The 26,258-nt window shown below is 35.0% G+C and overlaps 1 protein-coding gene and 4 non-coding genes across 5 annotated transcripts; all 5 read right to left on the bottom strand.

Annotated features, from left to right (window-relative positions):
- Positions 1–5,325: 5,325 nt before the first annotated feature.
- LOC137948460 (protein ORANGE-GREEN, chloroplastic-like) lies at positions 5,326–9,814 on the bottom strand. Its single transcript, XM_068794545.1, has 8 exons — positions 9,358–9,814; positions 8,923–9,037; positions 8,676–8,792; positions 8,501–8,587; positions 7,964–8,040; positions 7,204–7,331; positions 5,881–6,017; positions 5,326–5,796 (listed from the first exon to the last, which is right to left on the bottom strand). Exons 1-8 carry the CDS (start codon positions 9,426–9,428, stop codon positions 5,719–5,721), a joined length of 810 nt encoding a protein of 269 aa, XP_068650646.1. The 5' UTR covers positions 9,429–9,814; the 3' UTR covers positions 5,326–5,718.
- A 14,968-nt stretch (positions 9,815–24,782) lies between these two features.
- Positions 24,783–24,882, bottom strand: LOC137949120 (small nucleolar RNA snoR31/Z110/Z27). The gene has a single exon (XR_011111693.1). It is a non-coding gene; the product is annotated as a small nucleolar RNA snoR31/Z110/Z27 (small nucleolar RNA).
- Positions 24,883–24,948: 66 nt separating this feature from the next.
- LOC137949130 (small nucleolar RNA snoR31) lies at positions 24,949–25,034 on the bottom strand. Its single transcript, XR_011111702.1, has one exon. It is a non-coding gene; the product is annotated as a small nucleolar RNA snoR31 (small nucleolar RNA).
- A 93-nt stretch (positions 25,035–25,127) lies between these two features.
- Positions 25,128–25,225, bottom strand: LOC137949142 (small nucleolar RNA R30/Z108). Its single transcript, XR_011111714.1, has one exon. It is a non-coding gene; the product is annotated as a small nucleolar RNA R30/Z108 (small nucleolar RNA).
- Positions 25,226–25,359: 134 nt separating this feature from the next.
- LOC137949121 (small nucleolar RNA Z107/R87) lies at positions 25,360–25,460 on the bottom strand. The gene has a single exon (XR_011111694.1). It is a non-coding gene; the product is annotated as a small nucleolar RNA Z107/R87 (small nucleolar RNA).
- Between the last annotated feature and the right edge of the window lie 798 nt (positions 25,461–26,258).

The following is a 26,258-nucleotide window of genomic DNA, read 5'->3' on the forward strand; positions in this document are numbered from 1 at the left end:
GCCGAATCTACTCAACACCTTATCAATATAGCTCTTTTATGACAACCTAAGGATACCTTGAGAACGATCTCTAAGTATCTATATACCTAATACAAAAGAGGCATCACCAAGATCTTTCATCTCGAATTTCTTCGTCAGAAATTTCTTGGTTTCGTCCAATAAGCCTATATCGCTACTAGCGAGTAGAATATCATCAACATATAATATCAAGAAGATGTATTTACTCCCACTGAACTTATGATATACACAATCATCAACAACATTTGCCTCAAAACCGTACGAGGTTATGACTTGATGGAACTTGTGATACCATTGACGAGAACCCTGTTTGAGACCATAGATGGATTTCTTCAATTTACAGACCATAGACTTTGGATCACCAGATACAAAGTTTTCTGGTTGTACCATATAAATCGTCTCATCAATGTCTCCATTGAGAAACATAGTTTTGACATCCATCTGATGTAGCTCTAGATCTAAATGAGCCACTAGTGCAATTATTGTTCTAAAAGAGTCTTTCGAAGATACCGGAGAGAGTCTCTTTATAGTCTATGCCTTCCCTTTGAGTAAAGCCTTTAGCGACTAGACGGGCCTTATATCTCTCGACATTGCCTTTTGAATCCCTCTTGGTTTTAAATATCCATTAACAACCAATGGGCTTCACACTTTAGGCAACTCGATGAGATCCTAAACATCATTGTCTTTCATAGACTTTATCTCATCCTTCATGGCATCAATCCACTTTTGGGAGCTAGAACTACACAAGGCTTGACATAAGTTAATCGGGTCATCTTTTGTCAATCCGACACCATCCTCATGTTCTTGGAGAAATATGATATAATCATCTGGAATCGCATTTCTCCACTCTCTAGTGGATCTCCTTAATGGCACTTCTTGAGATTGTTGAGTTTGTACTAAATGTGGTGCAAGAGGAAGAATCTCATTGTTGTCTGGATCTAGAACAATGTTAGGAAGAGGAGCCTGAACATTGTCCTCTAGTGCCTGAACTGTGTCTTGAACAGCAATAAGTATGAAGACTTGATCACTATCAATAACATATTCTTCTTCAAAGACAATATTCCTTATGTTTTCTTCCCCTCCAAACTCAATATCCTCAAGGAATCTCACATTTCCCATTTCAAATAAGGATCGTGATGTGGGATCGTAAAACTTATAACCCTGAGAGCGTTCAGCTTAACTAACAAAATAACAGCTAACCGTCCTTGAGTCCATTTTTCTTTCATGTGGCCTAGAAGGCCGCGCCTCAGTTGGACAACCCCAAATGTGCAAGTGCCTAATGTTAGGCTTCTTGCCTGTCCAAAGTTCATAGGGGGTTTTGGCAACTGCTTTGCTCGGTACCCTATTAAAGATGTACACTGCGGTCTTGAGAGCTTCTCCCCAAAGTGACTCTGGCAAAGAGGAATGACTGATCATACTCCTTACCATATCCTTAAGAGTTCGATTTCGTCGCTCTGCAACACCGTTCATACTGGGTTTGCCCGACATGGTGTATTGCGGAACAATTCCACACTCTTTGAGGAAAATCGTGAAGGGTGCTGGACATTGTTCTCCTGATCTATCATATCGTTCGTAGTATTCACCACCACGGTCGGATTTGACAACCTTGATTTTCTTTCCAAGTTGAAGTTCAACTTCAGCTTTGAAAGACTTAAAGACATCCAGGGATTGTAACTTCTCATGTATTAAATATAGGTAACCGAATCTAGAGTAATCGTCTATGAACGTAATGAAGCACTGTTGGCCATTCCATGAAGCTGTAGGGAATGGACCACAAATATCTGTATGTATAAGTTCTAAGACATCTTTAGCTCTTTCGGCACCTAATTTTCTAACATTTGTTTGTTTCCCCTTGATGCACTCAACACAAACTTGGAAGTTTGTAGTATCTAGGGTTCAAGAATTCCATCTGACACAAACCTTTGAATTCTCTGTTTAGAGATATGTCCTAAACGGTTGTGGCATAATGTGGTGGAATTCTCACTTAATTTTTGCTTCGTACCACGTGAACTAATTTGCAATATTTCTCTATAGGAACTAACAACATCAAGCATATATAGATTATCAATTAAGGGACCAGAACCAACAAAATTTGAATTTTGGTAAAGACTAACTTTATTATTTCCAAAAGAACAAGAAAAACCTGATTTGTCCAAAATGGAAATAGAAATTAAATTCCGCCTAAAAGACGGTGCAACAAATGTCTCAAATAAATCCAAATAAAATCCAGTGCTTAATTGTAATCTAAAAGTTCCTATAGCTTCTACTGCAACTTTATTGCTGTCACCCACAAAGATGAATTTTTCAGCATCACTTGGCGATCGGCTCCATAGGCAACCCTGCAAAGACATACTAATGTGAGTGGTAGCACCAGAATCCACCCACCAAGTGTCTTTAGGTACAGAAGCTAAATTAACTTCAGAACAAACTAAAGTTAGAGGCATACCCTTACATGTCAGGCGGTGTACTTGGGACAATCCTTCTTCATATGTCCCGACTTCTTGCAGAAGAAGCAGGTAAACTCCTTAGCTTGCTTCTTCAGTTTCTTAGTATGAGAAAAACCTACTGCAATATCTTTACCTCTCTTCTTCTTCTTGTACTGAGAGGTGGAGGCCAAGTGAGAACTTTCAGTCTTATCCCGTTGCTGCCTCTCTTCCTCTTGCACACAGTGAGATATAAGCTCATTTAGGGACCATTTGTCCTTCTGAGTGTTATAACTCACTTTGAATTGGCTAAAGTGTGCAGGAAGAGAGATCAGAACCAAGTGCACGAGCAAGTCCTCAGATAGCTCTAACTTAAGTGACTTGAGTTTTGATGCGAGATGAGACATTTCCATGATGTACTCTCTTATGTTCCCTTTGCCTTTATACTTCATCGAAACGAGTTTAGCCAAAAGGCTACTCGCCTCTGATTTTTCATTCTTGGCAAAATATTGTTCAATTTCTTCTAGGAACTTCTTGGCGCTCTCGCTCTCTGTCATAGAGCCCCGAAATGCCTCCAGAATGGAGCGTTTCATGATCATCAAACACATTCGGTTAGAGCGCTCCCACTTCTCAATTTTAACCTCATTGAGGTTATCAGGAGTAGAAATGGGTGGCTCTGCCCGAAGTGCAAGATCTAAATCCATACAACCGAGGACAATTTCCACGGTATCTTTCCAAGCCTTAAAATTCGTCCCGCTTAACATTGGAATGCTGCTAATTTGAGCAGTAACATTTGAAGCAGTAGCAACAGAAACTGTATAAAGAGCAAAATAAAAAAGCATACTCACATTGACTAGCATGTCATATAAAGAAAAAATAGACAAGTACAAAATAAAATCCAAATTGGGGACCCATCTCAAGATACCTAGTACAACATAAATTCCTAGTCTTTGGACAGAGAAATTAATTGTAAGTGACACTCTCAGTGCAATGATCAAATACTTACAGCCAGTTCTATCAAACAATAGCCTTTCTTTGGACCGACTATTATTCACATGAAAAGTCTTTATAATTGTCACACATTTATCATCACAAGTACGTTGTTTATTTGGCCAAATTGTGTCTTCCTTTGGGCCGAGCACAATTTGCATAAATAACTCCGTACAAAAATCTATGTATTTCTAGTCAAATTATTCTACACTACAGAGGTTACTTTGATAACATGTAGCTTCAAACAATTTGATTGAAAATACTAGACCAACTGAACAAAATATTTTTTATTTTTTTTATTCAGTTGCCCAACACTGTGGCACCGCCCCATTGGCGTCACGACGTTGACCTTTATTTCCTTGGAGCTGCAATAAATGTTTTGTAATGTAATATATATAAACAAAACATATAGTCAAATATAACAGACAAATATGAGCAGCCTTATTGGGCATACACGCCAAAAGCAAAGCTTCAGCTCGGTCGAGCCAGCTCAGCCCGAGTCGACCCAATCTACAGCAACCGGTTCAAATTGACTCACCCGAGTCAATCTCATTAGGTAAGTCTTACCAACCCCGAGTTGTTAATTTTTTTTTATGTCGATGTTGCAGTTTGTCCAACGGACATAGCATCTCACACAACGGTTGTTGCGGTTGTCCAACGGACAAAGCACCGCGCCCGCTACAGTGACCGGGCACGACGGTTGCCCAACGGACGCGCGCCCACTGCAGTGAACCATCGATACTGCAGTTTGTCCAACGGACATAGCAGCGCACACAACGATTGTTGCGGTTGTCCAACAGACAAAGCACTGTGCCCGCTATAGTGACCGGGCACGACGGTTGCCCAACGGACGCACGCCCACTGTAGTTTCCCAACGGACATGGCAGCGCGCCCGGTGGAGCAACGAGCGCTATTGTCGCCCAATGACGACGACAACCCTCCCGACAGGCGCTGCTGCCGCACAAGGACCACGACAGTGCTCCCGATGGGCTCTGCTGTCACCTGACGGGCTCTTCTGTCGCCCAACGGGCATGGCAGCACGCTCGACAGGCACTACTGTCGCCCAATCTTCCTCCGTTAGCCGATCTGCCGTCGCCCAATCTTCTTCGGTCGGCCCATTCCCTTCCGACAACGGAAGCGATGGTGACGACGGAAAAAAAAAAAAAAAACAATGCCGTCGGGCGCTACAGCGTGCCCAGGCGCCCTCCGTCGCCTCCCCCTTTCCCGCTGAAGGTCGTTGCAGTGTTGGCTTCTTCCGTCTCCCCTTTCTGCCGTAGTGAGAAGGGGTCGGGGGGTTTTCCTTCGCCCTCTCTGCCACGCACAGAGAGATGGTGAGGGGAAGGGGGCGATGGTCGTGGCTACAACATTTCCCAGCGGACGCTGCAGCGCGAGCCTGGGACGTTGGACGTCGGCTTCCGTGGCGACGCTGACCGACGCACACCCCCGGGACGAATTCCGTGTAGAAATTAAATTTTTCTTTCTCCGTGACGCTCTCCACAGAATTAATCCAAAAATCCTAATAATCTAACAGGACTGCTTTGATACCACTTGTTAAATCCGTAATAGTAAATTCTAATCCAAAATTTACAACATGTTAGAATATTAGGATTAAAAACATACCTAGATCCGTTCCGTGAATTTCACCTTCTGATGCGGAATCACTATGACGAACGATAAGAACGGATATGGTCTTCCTCAACTAAATCGCCTTATTCCTCAATGGGACCTTCGTCTCTCTTCCGGATAGGGAGAAGAGAAACTGTGTGTGATTTAGTATATCGAGGACCATAACCCTGTTGTATCTCTTTATATAGGGTTCCCATAATTCCCTATAGTATCTACTCAATTAGCCCATATCCATGACCCATTCTTCAATGGGCTTAACAAAATTAGATCACTCAATTTTAGCCCATTCCATTAATAATAGAAAATATAATTACACAATAAATATGTTACCCAAATTTGAATAGGAAATGTGAATTTCCTAACACAATACATTCTACAAAGCTTCAATGCCTCTGAAAAGCATGATCTTCCCTGTTTTTTCATGTACAACAGTTCAAACTTTCCCACACGGAGACTCTTCAACTTCCTACTACGTAATCTCATTAAAATTTTCCCATTTTGCTGCCAATGCTTTTAGTACTAAACTCTTTGGTTTCTTCCAAGATATGCCGTGGAGAACGAACCCGGTCCAGGTACACCATTGCCTATGTACAGGATATATCGTAAAATCAAGTTGATGATGCAGGCTTTGTATATCAGCTGACCTTTAACAAAAATAACTCTAGTCAAAAGGATCAATGCGGGGGTCATGTTCGCTTGCCATAGCCATCCCTGTACACAGGCAGGTTGGGCACATGACCTGCAATGCAATTGAAGTAGTTGTGAGCATTATGGGTGATTCTGGACTGCATGATTGGCATGGTATACAAGTGCAGTGTTTTACCTTCCCTGCGCCAGAACAATTTGAACATCTTTCGGTTTTGGGAGTTGATAAAGGTTTGTCATCACTATTACTAGTAGCAACTGGCTCAATTAGAACAAGTGATCCTGTGCTTGAACAGCGAGCACAGGCAAGGTATCCTGCACCAACAGTCAGTTAAATGAAATAGGGGCACAAGAATCATTGACATAAAAACCTAAAACTTCAAACCATAAAAATGTTACAAACAAAACCACAACTCCAAATAAACATAAAATAGTTTAATGATAAATTGGCCGCAAAAAGCCGCACTTACAAATCAGCCAGTAATAGCATCATATATTTTTCATGCAGTGATTAATTCAACTTTTATTGCAGTTAAATGAATCTCAGCAGAAAGTACAGGAATAAAGTAAAAGGTTACAAGGATTCATGGTCTAAACTGAATTTTGGTGTTAAAATTAGATCGAGGTTCCAAAATAGAAAGCCGTAGTTATGTCCTTTCCCAACAAAACAGCCAAAAGGTTTTTCCTATTAGCGTAACGGCCACGTCCATACAAATGGACAAGAGGCCTGAGACGTGAGCAACACAAAAATGGTACAAATAGACCCACGAAAACAGATGTCTACCATGTTAAAGTTAGATCCAGGCCCATCTCAAAATGGTTAGCCAAAGTTAGGAGGTTTTTTTTCCAACTAATAGCCCTAGGATTTTTCCTAGTAAGACTTAGTTTACAAGTCATCCATATATGGAGGATCCTTTGCGCCAGTCCAAGATAAAGGATTATAAATGCTGCATACTGACATATCGATGGGGAGGGTTCAAGAATCTTGAGCTACATGAAAGCGAACTAATACCTAAGAGGCACAAAAGAAAATCAAATCATAGGGAAATAAAGAGGAAAAGCAAATGAAGAAATGTCCCAAGTTTCAAGTGAAACTCCGACCAAGAAAACCATCTTGGATATTAAGATCCCACTAAAAGGTTTGGAGGATTTTGCAGACACTGCAATCACCCAAGATACTAACTGCAAACACCATTATTCCAGCAGTCTTAAGTTCTCACAAACCCCAGTATTATCTGGTGAGGAAAATCCTTGCACAGTGTTTTCATATGCTTGCACCGTGTTTTCATATCCCTAATAACAAAACCAAATGGAAGACTCATTGGAAATAGCAAATCAAGGCCACATAATGTAAACTGTCTCATATATGGTTCAAGACATAGGTTCTAGAATTGACAATCAAAACCAATTGATCTAGAATTGACAATCAAAACCAATTGATTGCAGCATGGCAGTTCCATGCCCATAGTTCACAAAAGGGTAGAAGTAATAGCAAGATTACCAGTTCCAAGGCAGTACTTGCACCTCTTATGTTCTTGCTGCTTGACATTGTTGATTTCAACTACCATTAAAGCTGAAATGACACCCACTGCTCCTCCAGAAAAAGATGCCACAATTGGATCCACCTGACTGCAGGTTTTGAAGAAGTAAACCAGAAAGTATTTAGACAAGCTAAAAAGGATGGAATATTTCAAAGTGATGACATAGAAAATATATGCTAAATACTTTATGCACTGGAACATCTAATAAAGTTTTAGGAATGAATCCTTTTAACAGGTTGTGTGTAAAGAACATATTCAAGATTTTTGGCACTGAACTAAGATAAACCAGATGTTTGATAATGTGAGCAACAGATTAATCCATAAGAAAAAAGTTTTAACAGGAGTATTAATGTGGACACGGAAAAGGTCAAACCACAGCACTCAAAGAGTTCAGCTCTGAAGTATATGCCAAGCCAAACAAGTGAGGCTCAGGAGAAATCAAGAAGTGAGTAAATGTGCTTGCTCATAGTGCTTAAGTTATGCACTAAAATGAACTTTGGACAAACATAGAGGCTCCATCAAGCGCACCTTTTGCAGCCAATGACTTAAGAAGACAAGAAAAAAGAAAAACAATAATATGAACACATTATACTCCTAGAGTAAGATCATCGGGAGTGCTGTGATGTGGCTCCACTGCAGGTTTGGTAGACATTTGGACTCAACTTCTCCACAAGGGCTTTCCTTCTTACTTCTCTGTAAATAGCATTTCACCAGACATACCTTAGCTGCAGCGGTAGATGCATACTATGAATGAAATCTTCATATGACGTGCCCCCCAAACCCAACTTAAGCTCCAACTGAATGATAAAAAAGAGAAAGGATTAATTACCTTTATATACACTACAGAAAGAACCAGCAGCGTGGACACTCTCTAAAGCATTTATGATACTAGATACAGAATGCAATTTTGCATTGACATTTTAGTAGCCTCAGGAAAATACAACTTTTCATTGAGTAGGTCCAGCTTTCAAAATCCATAGAGGATCTTCTTATGCTCTAGAAGGATGAGCAACCAAGTATGATTGAAGTGCAACTAGCAAATTAATCAAAGAAAAGATGTCAAAGTGATATTTAATTATGGGGATAAAAGAAGTCTCCAGATAAAAGAGTCGGTATGTAATATACCATGTCAGTGCCAAATGTTTTACTTGTGGTACCAGTCCTCAGAAGATAAAAAGTAGTTGCAGCCAACAATTCTCAAAAACAAAAAAAATAATTAATTATCATAAGAAAAATATAGCACCGAGCTAAACTTACTGTTGGAGCAAGAAGGCCACCAAAGAGCATAATCCCTGCAATCAGACTGAAGCAAGCAGCATAATACTGCTTAAGATTTCCAGGAGTCTGTTTATTAAGAATTTAAAAAAAAAATTAGAATCAAGAAGCTAAACACCTTAAAGAATGAAGATTAGGTAAAAAATACAAGGCATACCAAAGGAGGCAAAAACGGTATAAAGGATGGAAAATCAGGGAGCTCATTTTCATGCTCTTCATTAAAAATTCCGAGTTCAGCACTTTTTATTCTCTGTTGTATCCTTAGTCTGCGGACCTGCAGCGGTTCCACAGTAAAGCGTATAAAAAATAGTAGACCTTCCCAAAAAAAAGAAAAGTCTACGTTAAATTCGTTCCAGTTCATCACTAAAAATAAATCTCTAGAAGAAGATTATATGAAATTTTACCTCCTCCATGTGCAGGAAAATCTTATTTCGCCGACTTCGAATGTTATCTTGAATTTCTTGCAATTGCATTTGAGCAAAGTCTTGCACTGTTTCAGGTCCTTCTATAATGCAAAATCTGCGTTTATAGAAAGAACCACGATTAAACAGACGTCAAATATTTGGTGGCTCTTACATGGTAATGCATTAAAAGCTTACGAACACCCAAATCAGAGTCAGAAGGTCATGTAAGCCAGAATTTGGAAATCCGACAGGAGTACTAGCCCGACACAACACATGGATCGTGCCGAAAATTCAGAAAGAGAAAATAATAATTAAGAGGCAAAATAGTAGCTAAAGAGATGACCAAAAAATGGAGAGAGACAGAAAGTGGCCGATAAAAACAGGCGAAGTTAATTATGGCAAGAGAAAGACGCGAAAAGATGCAATTGAGATTACCCAGCATTTCTTTCAGTAGAATCAGAATCAATGGGCGGAGCAAAGGAAGAGGAATCCGATTCAGTCGCCATGCATCTCCATTTCAAGTTGGATTTAGGACGCCCCTGTAGTAATCTCCACCTCGATTCCGAAAAACCTTAACGAACCCGAGGCGTCGGAGAAATAGACAAAGTCAGAATCCGACCGGAGCAGATCATAATGCACCCTCCAAGTCTCCACCTCGATTCCGAAAAACCGTAACCAAACAAGGAAGGCGGTGACAGAAACCAGAAAGTAACGGCGACGACAGAAATATCGAAAAACGTAGACACGGAACTCCAGAGACCAGACTGGAAGAGAAGAGGAGAGCAAAAACTCTGATTTCGGAGAGAAGTACTAGGGTGATTTCCTTCGTTGGTGGATTCCCAGTTCCACTTTGTTTCGCAAGTGGCGTCTCTCAGCTTTCTTCAGTGGTCGTGTCACCAATCCATTTTTTTTTTAATCAAAGGAAAAACCGGCCAGTGAGTAATTTCCAGCTGAGGGAAGCACGACGCTGCCACGCTAGCATTTTGTCATCACTCGTTTAGATTTTGGGCAAAGTGGAGTACCCATTTGGCAAAGGATTTCTGTAGCGGAAGAATACAGTGATTTCGTTAGTAGAAAGGGAGAATTTACGAGGTAATTCATTTTTTTATCATAACATTTTCTGCAACGAGTTTTTGTCATTGTCACCATCAATATTGAGGGGACAAACAGAACGAGGAAGGTTGGCACTCTTTTCTTCACCCCTCTTTCTTCCTTGATCCACCCATTTTTCTGCCTACTCTTTTTAAAAACCATTACAAAAACCTCTTCAAAACATAAGCAAAGGGGAATGCAATATATAATTTTCAAAAGAATTAACTGCATGATGTATAAATCTTCTGATAGACATATCAATCTTCTTCGACAGGTCCTCTCTTGCTACTTGGGACAAATCCATTCAAGAATTTTGGTTTGAGGCTTATTAGTGTTTCATTTGGTGATGGAAAACGGAAAAAAATCATAAGACGATGAGTTTGAATTCTCAGTCACATTTGTGGCGGATAGGAAGATAATGCGGGGTCGCCCCCCATTATATCTTCATTGACATGAGAAAGAATAATTTCATTGGATTTGCATTGCGTCATTTTCCTCTTTACCTCTCTCTTCCCTAGAGTTGAGTTGGTTGAGTTGTGTGGTGCAGAGCATCAGTCGTTAACGGAGACTCACTACACGATACTTGGAAAAAGTAATTTGACCCATCGTCACCTCTCCAGAAGTACGACTTCGGTTGGGTTTATACAAATTTGAGGATAGTGCAGTTGAGTTTAACCCTGGCTATAAAAAAAATTTGTCCAGATAATCCACGCCAAAAAATCGAAAAATTGATCCTCTGGAGGGCTAATATAGGTTTTTATTTCGTGCTGTTAATGTTTTTGAACTTCTCGACGCTGTTGTTCACATCTACTGCTTTACCAGTTCCACGAAATGCAACTGCTGCTGCAATTGCGTCGGCGAAGCTAAATACAGTCATTTTGCTCTGAGATTTGGTTTTAAGGTATGCATTTTGCCCATTTTTCCTCGCTTTCTTCTTCAAAAATTCTTTCTTTGTTTATTTTACATTCTTCGACTGCATTGTTTTCTGATAAGATTTTCCGTATCATAGGCTTTTTTTAATTATAAAATGCACTAAAAGAAAAATTAATACTAAACCACAAACTGAGACAAATAGACGCATACAAATGCTATTGCCATACCGGCAACTTCAATATGTTTCATGCATACATAGTCATTTTTAAAACATGTGGGGATCAATTAGAAATCTTTTTCTCATAAAATTCCAAGCTATTAGGGGTTGTACTGGTGGCATTTCCCAAACATGTATAACAAAACTTTGGTGTTCATTTGTGGTGCGTAAATTATTATTTTTTACTTATATTTGTTTTCAATTTTTTGCAATCATCGAAAAAGGGGTGTGCGTGTACGCGCGTGCGCGCGTGTGTGTGTGTGTGTGTGTGTGGGGGGGGGGGGGGGGGGGGGGAGGCTAGGGATTATTAACACTGAAACAATAAGTCATTTTTTACAAAAAAATATAGCTGTTAGGCGTGATTGATCGATCAATCACTTTACAATGATCGATGATTGTTAGGTCAACTTATTTGTAAATGGGCAACAAGTGGCTAGTTTGGCTCGGGTAAATTTCCCACTTCACGTTCACTTTAGAATTTAATGAGCATTTGTTGTACTGGTTGAAAGTTTTTTATCATTAGATCATTTGCATCTTCAACATGTTTCGAGCATGCATATCTATTTTTAAAACATGTTAGGATCAATTAGAAATCTCTTTCATTTAAAATTTCAAGCTATTAGTGGTTGTACTAGTGGAATTTCATAAACATGGATAAAAAAACCGTGGTGTTCATTTGTGGTGTGTGAATAAATTTTATTTTCTTAGACTTATTATTGTTTTAAATTTTTTGATTACCTAAAATCTAAAATTTTTGTTTTATTGTGATCTATTTATCTTATCTTTTTGTTCAACCAATTTTTTATCTGAGTTATCTACAAAGAGAAATCGATATTTGAAACAACAAAGGTCAGATTGAAAAAGAGGTTCGAGCTGCAGTAGAAAACCTCAACTACGGAGGTATTCTATGCTATCAAGAAAGAGACTTTATATGGAGAATTATTTATCAAAAGAAAGATATGTAAGTCTATTTTCTTACCTATTCAACCAATTCTCAGTATAATTTTTTTATAAGGAGATATTTTTCTTGGAAGAGTCGATGGTCATTCCCGAAAAAAAGGAGAAAAGGTACTTAGTTCGGCCAGATGATAGAGACAGAAATCTATCAGATTATTTATCTTCTGGTAATTATATTTTATGAAGAGAAGTTGTACTTAGATGAAATTTATTCAAGTTTACTTTCATAATGAGAAAGTTTCATGTTAATCTGATCTATATTTAAAGAAATATTCGCATTGGAAGAATCAAAGGTCATGCTGGTATTCTGTTACATTGAAAATCTGAATTTAAGCCGATTGTTTTGTGTCACTTTTTGAGTGATATATTAGGAAAATATCTCACTTCTCCCTGATTTGAGGGCTTATTTATACATATATGTTATTTTGGCCTATTCCTACATATATGATATTTGGTTCAAGCTGGGATCATTGCCATTACCTCCCAGCTTGAGGGGGTGAAGTAGAAGAAGTACAAGAAAGAGGTATTTTATTTCATATATTGTGAATAATTTTATGTGACCAAAATATTCAAGAAAGGGAAGCACAAAAGATGAAGCTTGTGCATCTAAGAAGAAATTTTTATATCGGATTATTTCATGAGTTTTTTTACAAAGTTTATTATTTGGTTCGTGTTATATGTGTTGGAAGATAGTCGTGTTATATACAACTACTGCTATTATATCTCTTTGGGGACATTATTATTGAAGAAGAGGTGGCCTCATATCATCGTTTATTTTACCCTGTAAAAAAATATCATGGTTGGGAAACCATGACGAAGGATACCCTATCAAAAAATATCACGGTTGGGAAACCATGATGGGCCCTATAAAAAAAAAATCACAGTTAGGAAACCATTACAGAGGATACCCTGTCAAAAAATCTCGCGGTTGGGAAACCATGATAGGCTCTGTAAAAAAAATCACGGTTGGGAAACCATGATAGGCTCTGTAAAAAAAATCACGGTTGGCAAACCATGACGGAGGAACTTATTATTACATCAATGTTATAAATGAAAATATAATCCCCCCCCGGTAATGGCTTTTTTGACTCCTACCAGTTGAGAGTCGTTGTCCTGTGGAGAGACATGGTGGTGGACACTTCAGAGCAATGTCGATAGATACACTACCGATAGAAGACGGAGTGTGCCCTATATCCAGCATTAGGACTAGAGTATGAAGCAATGGCTTATCGGTTAGGAGTATTTTTATTGTCACTTATATTATGCCAGCAGGGCCTCATGGAAGGACTCAACAGCGTGAGGGGGAATATTGGAAGATGTGCCATTTTATACTAAAATATTTTATACATCATTTGCAGCAAGTTGGGAGTTCATGTTGTTCTCTCACCCCCAACTTGAGGGGGAGTGTTGGAATATAAGCTCAAGCCCACACGACCAAGGAAGACCCACATATCTAAGATTATTATAAGATGGGCCACACAACCGCCCACAAGATGGGCCCAAGCCCATAAGAAGTAGGACCCACAATGATTACCATGAGCTGGCATCCATATCACATCGGTTGGAAGATCAAGAAGGACTCACAAAAGTATCTTATCTTATGGTCACATCAAAGAAGAGTTTTAGTTTGAGTTATGTTTGTCTTTTATCTATATTGAGTAATTTAATTATGTTGGGACTTATCTTTAAGTGTTAGAGTTTGGGTGTAATTGGGACAAGGGTAGTTTTATTGTAATTGGACTCTACTACCATCCTCTATTATAAATAGAGGTTCATGTACTCTAATTACAACAAGTTATATATGTCAATGAAGTATTTCACTTTTCCATAAATTCAACAATGTTCATTTGTGGTGCGTGAATAAATTTTCTTTACTGACATTTATTATTGTTGTTCATTTTTTGCATACTAAACTCTAAAATTTCATTTTGTTTTGTTTTACTTGCCTTATCTTTTTGTTTTGAAAGAAGGGAGAGTGAAAACTCAAGTTTGGATTTGAAATAAAAATTGAACATCTAATATGAAAATGAACAATTGCAGAGAGTTATAAGTCCAAAAAGTCTTTGTAATTTTTATGGATTGTAAACTCTTTTAGTTTTTATATAATAGGTCTTGCAATCATCGGAAAAGGGGTGGTTGAGAATTTTTCTTTGAGTATTAACACCCAAACCATAAGTCATTTCTTACATAAAATATAGCCACTATGCATGATTAATCACTTTATAATGATCTATGATTGTTAGGTCAGCTTTTTGTTAATGGGCAAAAAGTGGCTCATTTGGTTTGGGTAAATATCCCAACGCACGTTCATTTGAGAATTTAATGAGCATTTCTTGTATTCCTTAAAAGCTTTTGATCATTAAGTCATTTACATCTTCAACATGTTTCATGCATGCATATCCATTTTTAAAACATGTTAGGATCAATTAGAAATCTATTTCTTATAAAATTCCAAGCTATTAAGAATTGTACTAGTAGAATTTCCCAAACATGGATAACAATACAATGGTTTTCATTTGTAGTGCGTGAATAAATTTTCATTACCTACATTTATTATTGTTTTTTATTTTTTTGCATACCTAAAATATAAAATTTTTATTTTGTTGTGATCTCTTTGTCGTATCTTTTTGTTTAAGAGAAAAAAGGCAGAGTGAAAACTCAAGTCTGGATTTGAAATAAAAATAGAAAATCTAAAATCGAAATGCAACAATGCAGAGAGTGACAAATCAAAAAGTCTTTGTAATTTTTAGGGATTTTAAATTCTTTTAGTCTTTATATATTAAGTTTTGCAATCATCGAAAAAAGGGGGGGCAGTGGATTTTTAACTGAGTGTTGACTACCAAACCATAAGTCATCTCTTACAGAAAATATAGTTGTTATCAATGATTGATCGATCAATCACTTTATAATGATCTATGATTGTTAGGCCAACTATTTGTAAATGGGAAAAAATGGCTTATTTGGTTTGGGTAAATATCCCACAGTACGTTCACTTGAGAATTTAATGAGGATTTGTTTTCTCCTTGAAAGTTATGGATCATTAGGTCATTTGTATCTTCATCATGTTTCATGCACGAATATCCACTTTTAAAACATGTTTGGATCAATTAAAAATCTCTTTCTTATAAAATTCCAACCTATTAGGGGTTTCACTAGTGGAATTTCCAAAACAAGAATAACAAAACTTTGGTGTTCATTTTTTGTGCGAGAATAAATTTTCTTTACTTACATTTATTATTATTTTTATTTTTTTTCATACATAAATTGTAAAATTTTCATTTTTTTGTGATCTATTTGCCTTATCTTTTTGTTTACAAGAAAAAAGGGAGAGTGAAAAATGAAGTACGAATTTCCAATAAAAAATGAACATCTAAAATTGAAATGTACAAATGCAAAGAGAGAATAATTCAAAAAGTCTATGTAATATTTAGGGAATGTAAACTCCTTTTGTTTTTATATATTAGGTTCTACAATCGTTAAAAAAGGGGGGGCTGGGGATTTTTAACTCAGTGTTGACTCCCAAACCATAAGTCATTACTTACAGAAAATAAAGTCATTATGCATGATTGATCAATCAACCACTTGACAATGATCTATGATTTTTAGGTTAGCCTTTTGTTAATGGGCAAAAAGTGATTTGTTTGGCTCAGGTGAATATCCCACTGCACGTTCACTTGAGAATTTAATGAGCATTTGTTGTACTACTTTAAAGTTTTGGATCATTATGTCATTTGCAACTTCAACATGATTCATGCATGCATAACCATTTTTAAAACATGTTAGGATCAAATAAAAATCACATTCTCATAAAATTCCACGCTATTAGGGGTTGTACTAGTGGAATTTCCTAAACATGGATAAAAAAACTCTGGTGTTCATTTCTAGTGTGTGAATAAATTTTCTTTACTTACATTTATTGTTGTTTTTAATTTTTTACATACCTAAACACTAAAATTTTCATTTTGTTATGATCAATTTGCCTTATCTTTTTGTTTAGAAAAAACGGGAGAGTAAAAACTCAAGTTTGGATTTGAAAAAGAAATTGAACATCTAAAATGGAAATGAACAAATGCAGAGAGATAGAAGTCCAAAAAGTCTCTGTAATTTATAGGGATTGTAATTTTTTTATTTTTTATATATTGGGTCTAGCATTCATCGGAAAACGTGTGGTTGGGGATTTTTCTTTGAGTCCATAAGTCATTTCTTAAAGAAATATATAGACGTTATGCATGATTGATTGATCAATCACTTTACAATGATCTATGATTGTTTGGTCAGCTATTTGTAAATGGGCAAAAAGTGGCTCGGGTAAATATCCGACTGCACGTTCACTTGAGAATTTAATGAGCATTTGTTGTACTCCTTGAATGTTTTGGATCATCAGGTCATTGGCATCCTCAACATGTTTCATGTATGGATATTAATTTTTAAAACAAATTAGGATCAATTAAGAATCACTTTCCTATAAAAGTCCAGGCAATTGTTTGTACCAGTGGAATTTCCCAAACATGAAAAACAAAACTTTGGTGTTCATTTCTGGTGCGTGAATAAATATTTTTTACTTCTTTTTACTAATGTTTTTAATTTTTTTCATACCTAAAATCTAATTTTTTTATTTTGTTGTGTGCTTTTTGCCTTATCTTTTTGTTTATGAGAAAACAAGGAGAGTGAAAACTCAAGTTTGGATTTGAAATAAAAATTGAAAATCTAAAATGGAAATGAACTAATGTAGAGAAAGATAAATCACAAAAGTCTCTGTAATTTTGAGGGATTGTAAAATGTTTTAGTTTTTATATATTAGGTCTTGTAATCATCGAAAAGGGAGGGGGGTGGGGATTTTATCTGAATGTTGACACCCAAACCATAAGTCATTTCTTAAAAAAAAAATAGCCGTTGCGCATGATTTATCGATAAATCACTTTACAACAATCTATGATTGTCAGGGTCAGCTTTTTGTAAATGGGCAAAAAGTGGCTCGTTTGGCTCGGGTAAATATGCCACCGAACGTTCACTTGAGAATTTAATGAGCATTTGTTGTACTCTTTGAAAGTTTGTGATAATTAGGTCATTTGCATCTTCAACATATTTCATGCATGCATATCAATTTTTAAAACATGTTAGGATCAATTAGAAATCTTTTTCTTATAAAATTTCAAGCTATTAGGGGTTGTACTAGTGGAATTTTCCAAACATGGATAACAAAACATGTGTGTTCATTTCTGGTGCGTGAATAAATTTTCTTTACTTACATTTATTATTCTTTTTAATTTTTTACATACCAAAAATCCAAAAGTTTTATTTTGTTGTGATCTATTTACCTTATCTTTTTGTTTACAAGAAAAAAGGGCGAGTGAAAACTCAAGTTTGGATTTGAAATACAAATTGAACATCTAAAATTAAAATACACAAGTGCAATCCAAAACGTCTCTATAATTTTGAGGGATTGTAAAATCTTTTAATTTTTATTTATTAGGTTTTTCACTCATCGTAAAAAGGGGGGGGGGGGGGGGGGGGGGGGGGGGCTGTGCGTTTTTAACTGTGTTGACTCCCAAACCCTAAGTCAACTCTTATAGAAAATAAAGTTGTTATGCATTGTAGATCGATCAATCACTTTACAATGATCTATGATTGTTAGGTCAACTTTTTGTATATGGGCAAAAAGTGGCTAAATTGGCTCGGGTAAATATCCCACTGCATGTTCACTTGAGAATTGAATGAGCATTTGTAGTACTCCTTGAAAGTTTTTTTATCATTAAGTCATTTGCATCTTCAACATGTTTCATTTCATTTCTAGTGCGTGAAAAATTTTCTTTACTTACATTTATTATTGTTTTTAATTTTTTGCGTAACTAAAATCCAAATTTTTTATTTTGTTGTGAACTATTTGTCTTATTTTTTTGTTTACCAAAAAAAAGGGCGAGTTTGGAGTTGCAATACAAATTGAACATCTAAAATTGAAATGCACAAATGCAGAAAGAGATAAATCCAAAAAGTCTCTGTAATTCTGAGGGATTGTAAACTCTTTTAATTTTTATATATTAAGTTTTGCAATCATCGAAAAGGGGGGGGGGGGGGGGGGTGTTTAATTGAATGTTGACTCTATACCATAAGTCATCTCTTACAAAAAAATATAGAAGTTATGCATGATTGATTGACTAATAACTTTATGATCTATGATTGTTAGGTATGCTTTTTGTAAATGGGAAAAAATGGCTTATTTGATTAGGGTAAATATCCCACCGCTCGTTCATTTGAGAATTTAATGAGCATTTGTTGTACTCCTTGAAAGTTTTGGATCATTAGGTCATTTGCATCTTCATCACGTTTCATGCATGCATATCAACTTTTAAAATATATTTGGATCAATTAGAAATCTTTTTTTTACAAAATTCCAAGCTATTAGGGGTTGCACTAGTGGAATTTTTGAAACAAGGATAACAAAACTTTGGTGTACATTTGTGGTGCGGGAATAAATTCTCTTTCCTTATATTTATTTTTTTTTTTATTTTTTTTGCATACCAAAAATCTAAAATTTTCATTTTGTTGTGATCTTTTTGTCTTATCTTTTTGTTTACGAGAAAAAAAGGGAAAGTGAAAACTCAAGTTTTGATTTCAAATAAAAATTGAACATCTAAAATTGAAATGCTCAAATGCAGAGAGAGAATAATCCAAAAAGTCTTTGTAATATTTGGGGATTGTAAACTCCTTTAGTTTTTATATATTAGGTTTTGTAATCATTGAAAAAGGAGGGGTTGGGGATTTTTAACTCAGTGTTGACTCCAAAACAATAAGTAATTTCTTGCAAAAAATATAACTATTACGTATGATTGATCGATCAATAACTTTACAATGATCTATGATTGTCAGGCCAGTTTTTTGTAAATGGGCAAATAGTGGCTTGTTTGGCTTGGGAAAATATCTCACCGCATGTTTACTTGGGAATTTAATGAGCATTTGTTGTACTCTTTGAAATTTTTGGATCATTACATAATTTGTATCTTCAATATGTTTTTTTCACGCATATCCATTTTTAAAACATGTTAGGATCAATTAGAAATCTCTTTCTTATAAAATTCCAAGCTATTAGGGGTTGTACTAGTGGAATTTTCCAAACATGGATAACAAAACTTTGGTGTTCATTTATGATGCGTGAATAAATTTTCTTTACTTACATTTATTATTGTTTTTAATTGTTTGCATTCCTAAAATCTTTTTTTTTTTGTGATCTATTTGCATTATCTTTTTGTTTGCGACAAAAAAAGGGAGAGTGAAAACTCAAGTTTGGATTTGAAATAAAAATTAAACATCTAAAATGGAAATGAAAAAATGCAAAGAGAGATAAATCCAAAAAGGTTCTATAATTTTAAGGAATTGTAAACTCTTTTAGTTTTTATATATTAGGTCATGCAATCATCGGTAAGGGGGGGAGGGAGGGATTGTGGATTTTTCTCTCAGTGTCGGCAGCCAAACCTTAAATCATTTCTTACAGAAAATACAACTGTTATGCATGACCTATCGATCAATTACTTTACAACGTTATATGATTGTTAGGTCAGCATTTTGTAAATGGGCAAAAATTGGCTCGTTTGGCTCAGGTATATATCCTGCCGCACGTTCACTTGAGAATTGAATAAACATTTTTTATACTCCCTTAAATTTTTTTTGATCATTAGGTCATTTGCATCTAAAATATATTTCATGCATGCATATCAATTTTTAAAACATGTTAGGATCAATTAGAAATCTCTTTCCTATAAAATTTCATGCTATTAGGGGTTCTACTAGTGGAATTTCCCAAACATGGATGACAAAACTTTGGTTTTCATTTCTGGTGTGTGAATAAATTTTCTTTAATTACATTTATTATTAATTTCAAATTTTGGCATACCTAAAATCCAAAATTTTTATTTTTTTGTGATCTATTTGCCTTATCTTTTTGTTAACGAGAAAAAAGGGAGAGTGAAAACTCAAGTTTGGATTTGAAATAAAAAATTTAATATCTAAAGTGGAAATGAACAAATGCAGAGAGGGGTATATCCAAAAAGTCTCTGTAATTTTGAGGGATTGTAAACTACTATAGTTGTTATATATTCGGTCTTGCAATCATCAGAAAGGGGTTGGTTGGGGATTTTTTCTCTAAGTGTTGACCCCCAAACCATAAGTCATTTCTTACAGAAAATATAGCAGTTACACAAAATTGATCGGTTAATCATTTTACAACGATCTATGATTGTCAGGTAGCTTTTTGTAAATGGGCAAAAAGTGGCTCGTTTGGCTCGGGTAAATATCCCACCGCATGTTCACTTGAGAATTTAATAAGTATTTGTGGTACTCCTTAAAAGTTTTTTTGTTTATTAGGTCATTCGCATCTTCAACATGTTTTACTCATGCGTATCAATTTTTAAAACATATTAGGATCGATTATAAATTTCTTTTTTATAAAATTCCAAGCTTTTAGGGGTTTTACTAGTGAAATTTCCCAAACATGGATAACAAAACTTTGATGTTCATTTTTGTTGCGTGGATAAATTTTCTTTACTTACATTTATTATTTTTTTTTAATTTTTTGTATACCTAAAATCCAAAATTTTCATTTCATTGTGATCTATTTGTCTTATCTTTTTGTTTACGAGAAAAAAGAGCGAGTGAGAGCTCTAGTTTGGATTTGAAATACAAATTGAACATCTAAAATTAAAAGGCACAAATGCAGAGAGAGATAAAATTCAAAAAGTCTCTGTAATTTTGAGGGATTGAAAACTCTTCTAGTTTTTATATATTAGATTTTCCAATCATCGGAGAAAGGGGGGGCTGTTGATTTTTAACTGAGTGTTGACTCCCAAACCAAAAGTCATCTCTTTAAAAAAATATAGTTGTTACGCATGATTGATCGATCAATCACTTTATAATGATATATGATAGTTAGGTCAGCTTTTTGTAAATGGGCAAAAAGTGGCTTATTTGGCTCAAGTAAATATCCGTCCGCACGTTCACTTGAAAATTTAATGAGAATATGTTGTACTCGAAAGTTTTGGATCAATTGGTCATTTGTATCTTCATCTTGTTTCATGCATGCATATCCACTTTTAAAACATGTTTGGATTAATTAGAAATCTCTTTTTTACAAAATTCCAAGCTAATAGGGGTTAAACTAGTGGAATTTCCAAAACAAGTATAACAAACTTTGGTGTTCATTTGTGGTGTGGGAATAAATTCTCTTTCTTTATATTTATTATTGTTTTTATTTTTTTGTATACCAAAAATCTTAAATTTTTATTTTGTTGTGATCTATCTGCCGTATCTTTTTGTTTACAAGAAAAAAATGGAGAGTGAAAACTCAAGTTTGGATTTGAAATTAAAATAGAACATCTAAAATGGAAATGAAAAAATGCAGAGGGCGACAAATCCAAAAAGTCTGCGTTATTTTGAGGTATGGAAAACTCTTTTAGTTTTTATATATTAGGTCTTGTAATCATCAGAAAAGGGAGGTGGCAGGGGATTTTTCTCTGAGTGTAGACACCCAAACCATAACTCATTTCTTATAGAAAATATAGCCGTTACGTATGAATGGTCAATTAATCACTTTACAACTATCTATGATTGTTAAGTCAGATTTTGTCAATGGGGAAAAATGTCTAGTTTGGCTCGGTTAAATATACCACAACACGTTCACTTGAGAATTTAATAAGCATTTGTTGTACTCCTTTAAACTTTTTGATCATTGGGTCATTTGGATCTTCAACATGTTTCATGCATGTATGTCAAATTTTAAAACATATTAGGATCTACTAGAAATTTCTTTCTTATAAAATTCACAGCTATTAGGGATTGTATTATTGGAATTTCCTAAACATGGATAACAAAACATTGGTTTTCATTTCTGGTGCGTGAATAACTTATGTTCACTTACATTTATTATTATTTTTAATTTTTAGCATACCTAAAATCCAAATTTTTATTTTGTTGTGATCTATTTGCCTTATATTTTTGTTTATGAGAAAAAAGGGCGAGTGAAAACTCAAGTTTGGATTTGAAATACAAATTAAAAATCTAAAATCAAAATGTACAAATGTATAGAGAGATAAATCCAAAAAGTTTCTGAAATTTTGAAGGATTTTAAACACTTTTAGTTTTTATATATTACGTTTTGCAATCATCGAAAAAAGAGGAGGATGTTGATTTTTAATTAAGTGTTGACTCCCAAACCATAAGTCATCTCTTACAAAAAATATAGTTGTTATGCAAGATTAATCGATCAATCATTTTACAATGATTTATGATTGTTAAGTCCACTTTTTGTAAATGGGTAAAAAGTTGCTTATTTGGCTTAGGTAAATATCCTACCACACGTTTACTTGAGAATTTAATAAGCATTTGTTGTACTCCTTGAAAGTTTTTGATCATTAGGTCATTTACATCTTCAACATGTTTCATGCACTCTTATCCATTTTTAAAATATGTTAAGATTAATTAGAAGTTTTTTTCTTATAAAATTCCAAAGTATTAGGGGTTGTACTAGTGGAATTTCCCAAACATAGATAACAAAACTTTGGTGTTCATTTGTGGTGCGTGAATAAAATTTTTTACTTACATTTATTATTGTTTTTAATTTTTTGCATACCCAAAATCTAAATTTTTTATTTTTTTGTTTACGAGAAAAAAAAAGAGTGAAACTCAAGTTTGGATCTGAAATACAAATTGAAGATCTAATATTAAAATACACAAATACAGAGAGAGATAAATCTAAAAAGCCTCTTTAATTTTAAGAGATTGTAAACTCTTTTAGTTTTTTAAGTTTTGCAATCATAAAAAAAGGGGGTGCTAGGGAGTGGTGGCTCCCAAACCATAAGTCACATCTTATAGAAAATATAACCGTTTGATCAATGACTTTACAATGATCTATGATTATTAAGTCAACTTTTTGTAAATAAGCAAAAACTAACCTATTTGGCTTGGTCAATATCTCACTTTATGTTCACGAGAATTTAATGAACATTTATTATACTCCTTGAAATTTTTTATCATCATTTGCATCAAACATATTTCATGCAATAATCTCCATTTTAAAAACATGTTAAGATCAATTAGAAATCTGTTTCTTATAAACTTCCAAGTTATTACACATTGTAATAGTAAAATTTCCATGGATAACAAAACTTTTGTGTTCATTTATAATACATGAATAAATTTTCTTTACTTATGTTTATTCTTGATATCAACTTTTTGCATACACACTTCTAAAATTTTCATTTTTTTTGTATATCCTCTTTAAAGAAAAGAAAAGGAAATTAGATAGTTGAGTAGGCAACTTTTGTAATTAGAGAAAATATCAAATTCTTGAAAACTAATTGTACCTCCAATCTAGAAAATTTTAAGTGAAGTATGAAAGGATTTTATGGTTTAAAAAAAAAGGAAAATTCCAACAAATGGTTAGCCATGAGAAACATCATAGACTTATAGCATGCTTTAAAGACAGTAAAATTAAAAAAAAGTCACCCCTTCAAATAAAACAGAATATAGAACAAATAATGTGAAAAAAGTGGAAGTTCGAAAAAATATCTGAGACAAAAAGACAAAAAAATCTAGAAGTTCGTACATGTGTGACAAAGGTTAAAAAATTAACATTACATAATGATATCAATTACAAATAAATCTTAGGTCATTATACATTTGATTATTCAACTAAAAAATCAAAGTTAAATGGGATGACACATTTGGATACCCAATGTCATTTGATCTAAAACAATGAGAGCAAATGTCCAATAATAAAAATTATCTTAACTAAGTTGAATTGTGTATATCGGGCTCTATATTTGAAGTTTATATCATTTCAAAAAAATAAATTAAGATGAGAATTGGCTGAGAAAATGATTCTATAATACTTTTAACAATTCACCTTCAGTACTCAATGAAGGGGTGAAAGAAGAATAGGTACCTCCATTATCCCAATGAAATATCAAAAAAAGATTATGTTAGTTTTCAACTCTATAAGAATTTAATTAATACAAATTAAAAATAATATTAATAATTAACAATGTAACTAATCTTTATTCACATATCTCTGGTTAAATTGAATACCTGATTGATTCATAACAACAAAAACGTTCTCAAATCATGTTTTAAAATGTAAAAATGAAGGAACAAGAACAAATAAGAAGAAATAAAAAAACACCTTAAAAAACTACAAATTTTAGGATATTTTAAAGCACCTATAAGACTAATTGTATGAATGTACTTCTGGAGGGATTTTTTAGCTTTCTGTCTGCAGGGTCGAAGCCAATCCGGTGACTCAGACTGCAAGGATTGTTAGGTTCCGATTTTACAGCCAAGTGTACTCACAAAATAAGCCACAGAACCTGGTATGCATTTCAAAACCAATTCGAAGAGCGGACCCAATCCTAGAGCTGGCATAACTCACACGTTACGCTGGTTTATTGTCTCCAGGAAAAGAATACGCCCCAAGCAGAGGAAAAATCATACTTTTGGCTACAACTATTTCTAGGAAAACAGAAAGAAAGATTACAATAAATATAACAAAACCAGGGGATTTTGAACTCTGTTTTACAGATTTCATCTGATTTTAACCAATGTTAATAAACCATACCATAAAGATATCGACTAAACCAAGACCCAACAGCCGGATTTCATACTACAAAAAACACATTTCAGATGTTCTTCAAATATTTGGATCGTCCTAGGAAGAATAGAAATTAGACTAACATCATCCATCATCAGAATGAAATATCTTTCTCATCCACAGCCTTAAACAGCTGCGTAGGAAGGTGTCCTAAGATTTCGTTTTAAACTTCACATCACCTGATGGATGATACCAACTACGAAAACACAAGTACTCTTAAATGTTTAACGACAGAAAAATGAAAGAAACGATAACAGATTCAGAAGCAAATGCATTAGCATCAGTGAGAAAATCTTCAGATCAAGTGTTGGATAATAGCTTTTACTTCATCCTCATCTGCGGATTTCGCATTCAATGGTATAAAAAGAACAAATAAGAGAGAAAATTATAAAAGAATATAAAAAAAAAAGGTAAGAGAGGAAACTTCGGGAGGCTCAGATGTGGCGAAAGAGTATTAGGTTCGATTCTGCCAGCGATCGTCCTCAACTCAATTTCAGAAGAGGGAGCTTGTCATCCTCATGGCAACCTCTACATTTCCCTCAAAGATACTATTTCTAAAACTATCAAAATAAAGATAGAAAGCAAGAAGCAGCAACCGTTCAAGAAAACGACGAAAACAAGAACCTAAAAACCAAAACCTCAGAAAACAAATAGCATAAAAGTAGATTGCTCAGTTCAGCGGGGTAGTCGACATACAAATCCTCTGAAAGAAAGACCTGTAATCCGGTCTGTTGAGCTTGAATTTAATGAGTCATCACTGCAATCTTCCCTGATATGGCGATATGAAAGACGACTACAGAGAAAAGAAACAGAAGGAAAACTCAAATGAGAGTGGAGAGCGGATTGAAATTTGACGAACTTGCAGAGCACAAAAAGCAAAAATCTGTTTAGAGAAGGATCTCCCCTCGACCTAGGGCTACGGCAGACTGCGAGAGCAAATCGCTTAGTTCTGCTTGCATAACTTCGTAAATGAAAATGAAAATTTATAGCGATAGAATTAGGGTTTTGACGGACATTTTAAGACTCTGCTCGAGTACGCGTGGGCACCGGTTCGAGTTTCGTGAGGAATCCGACCTGATTTGACCCAACCCTGATCCGAAAAACTGGGGTTGGGTTTTAGATTTCACCACACGGGGGATGGAGGGTTTAGGGTTTGTAGGATTTTATACCAAAATACCCTTTAAAAATATATGAATTATATATATTTATTCATAATATTATAATTTTATAAATTTCTTAGGGGTATAAACTTGTTATATAGTTTTTGTGGTGTATTGATATTTTTATAATTTTGAAAAAATTATAAGTTTTACAAGTTTATAGAATTTTTAATAGGCTATTGTCTTATGAGTCGAGGGGTGGACCGGAAATTGATCAAAATTGCATGGTTCGGGGCAGGGATGAAGCAAAAATGGGGTTGGTTTCCTAATCAAGTTCGGGTTTTGAGGCCAAGTTAGGAAACTCATCCTCGACCCAACCCGTGATTTTCCTCTCATATGGAAGCTATATTAGTTTGCTAATGGGTGATATCTCGGTTCCAGCTTAGCTGGTATTTTGAGGGTG

The sequence above is a fragment of the Aristolochia californica genome, unplaced genomic scaffold (assembly GCF_029961685.1).
Source record: "Aristolochia californica isolate CCGP_79_NKW_82.1479 unplaced genomic scaffold, dmAriCali1.0.hap1 SCAF_13, whole genome shotgun sequence".
NCBI classification, from domain to species: domain Eukaryota; kingdom Viridiplantae; phylum Streptophyta; class Magnoliopsida; order Piperales; family Aristolochiaceae; genus Aristolochia; species Aristolochia californica.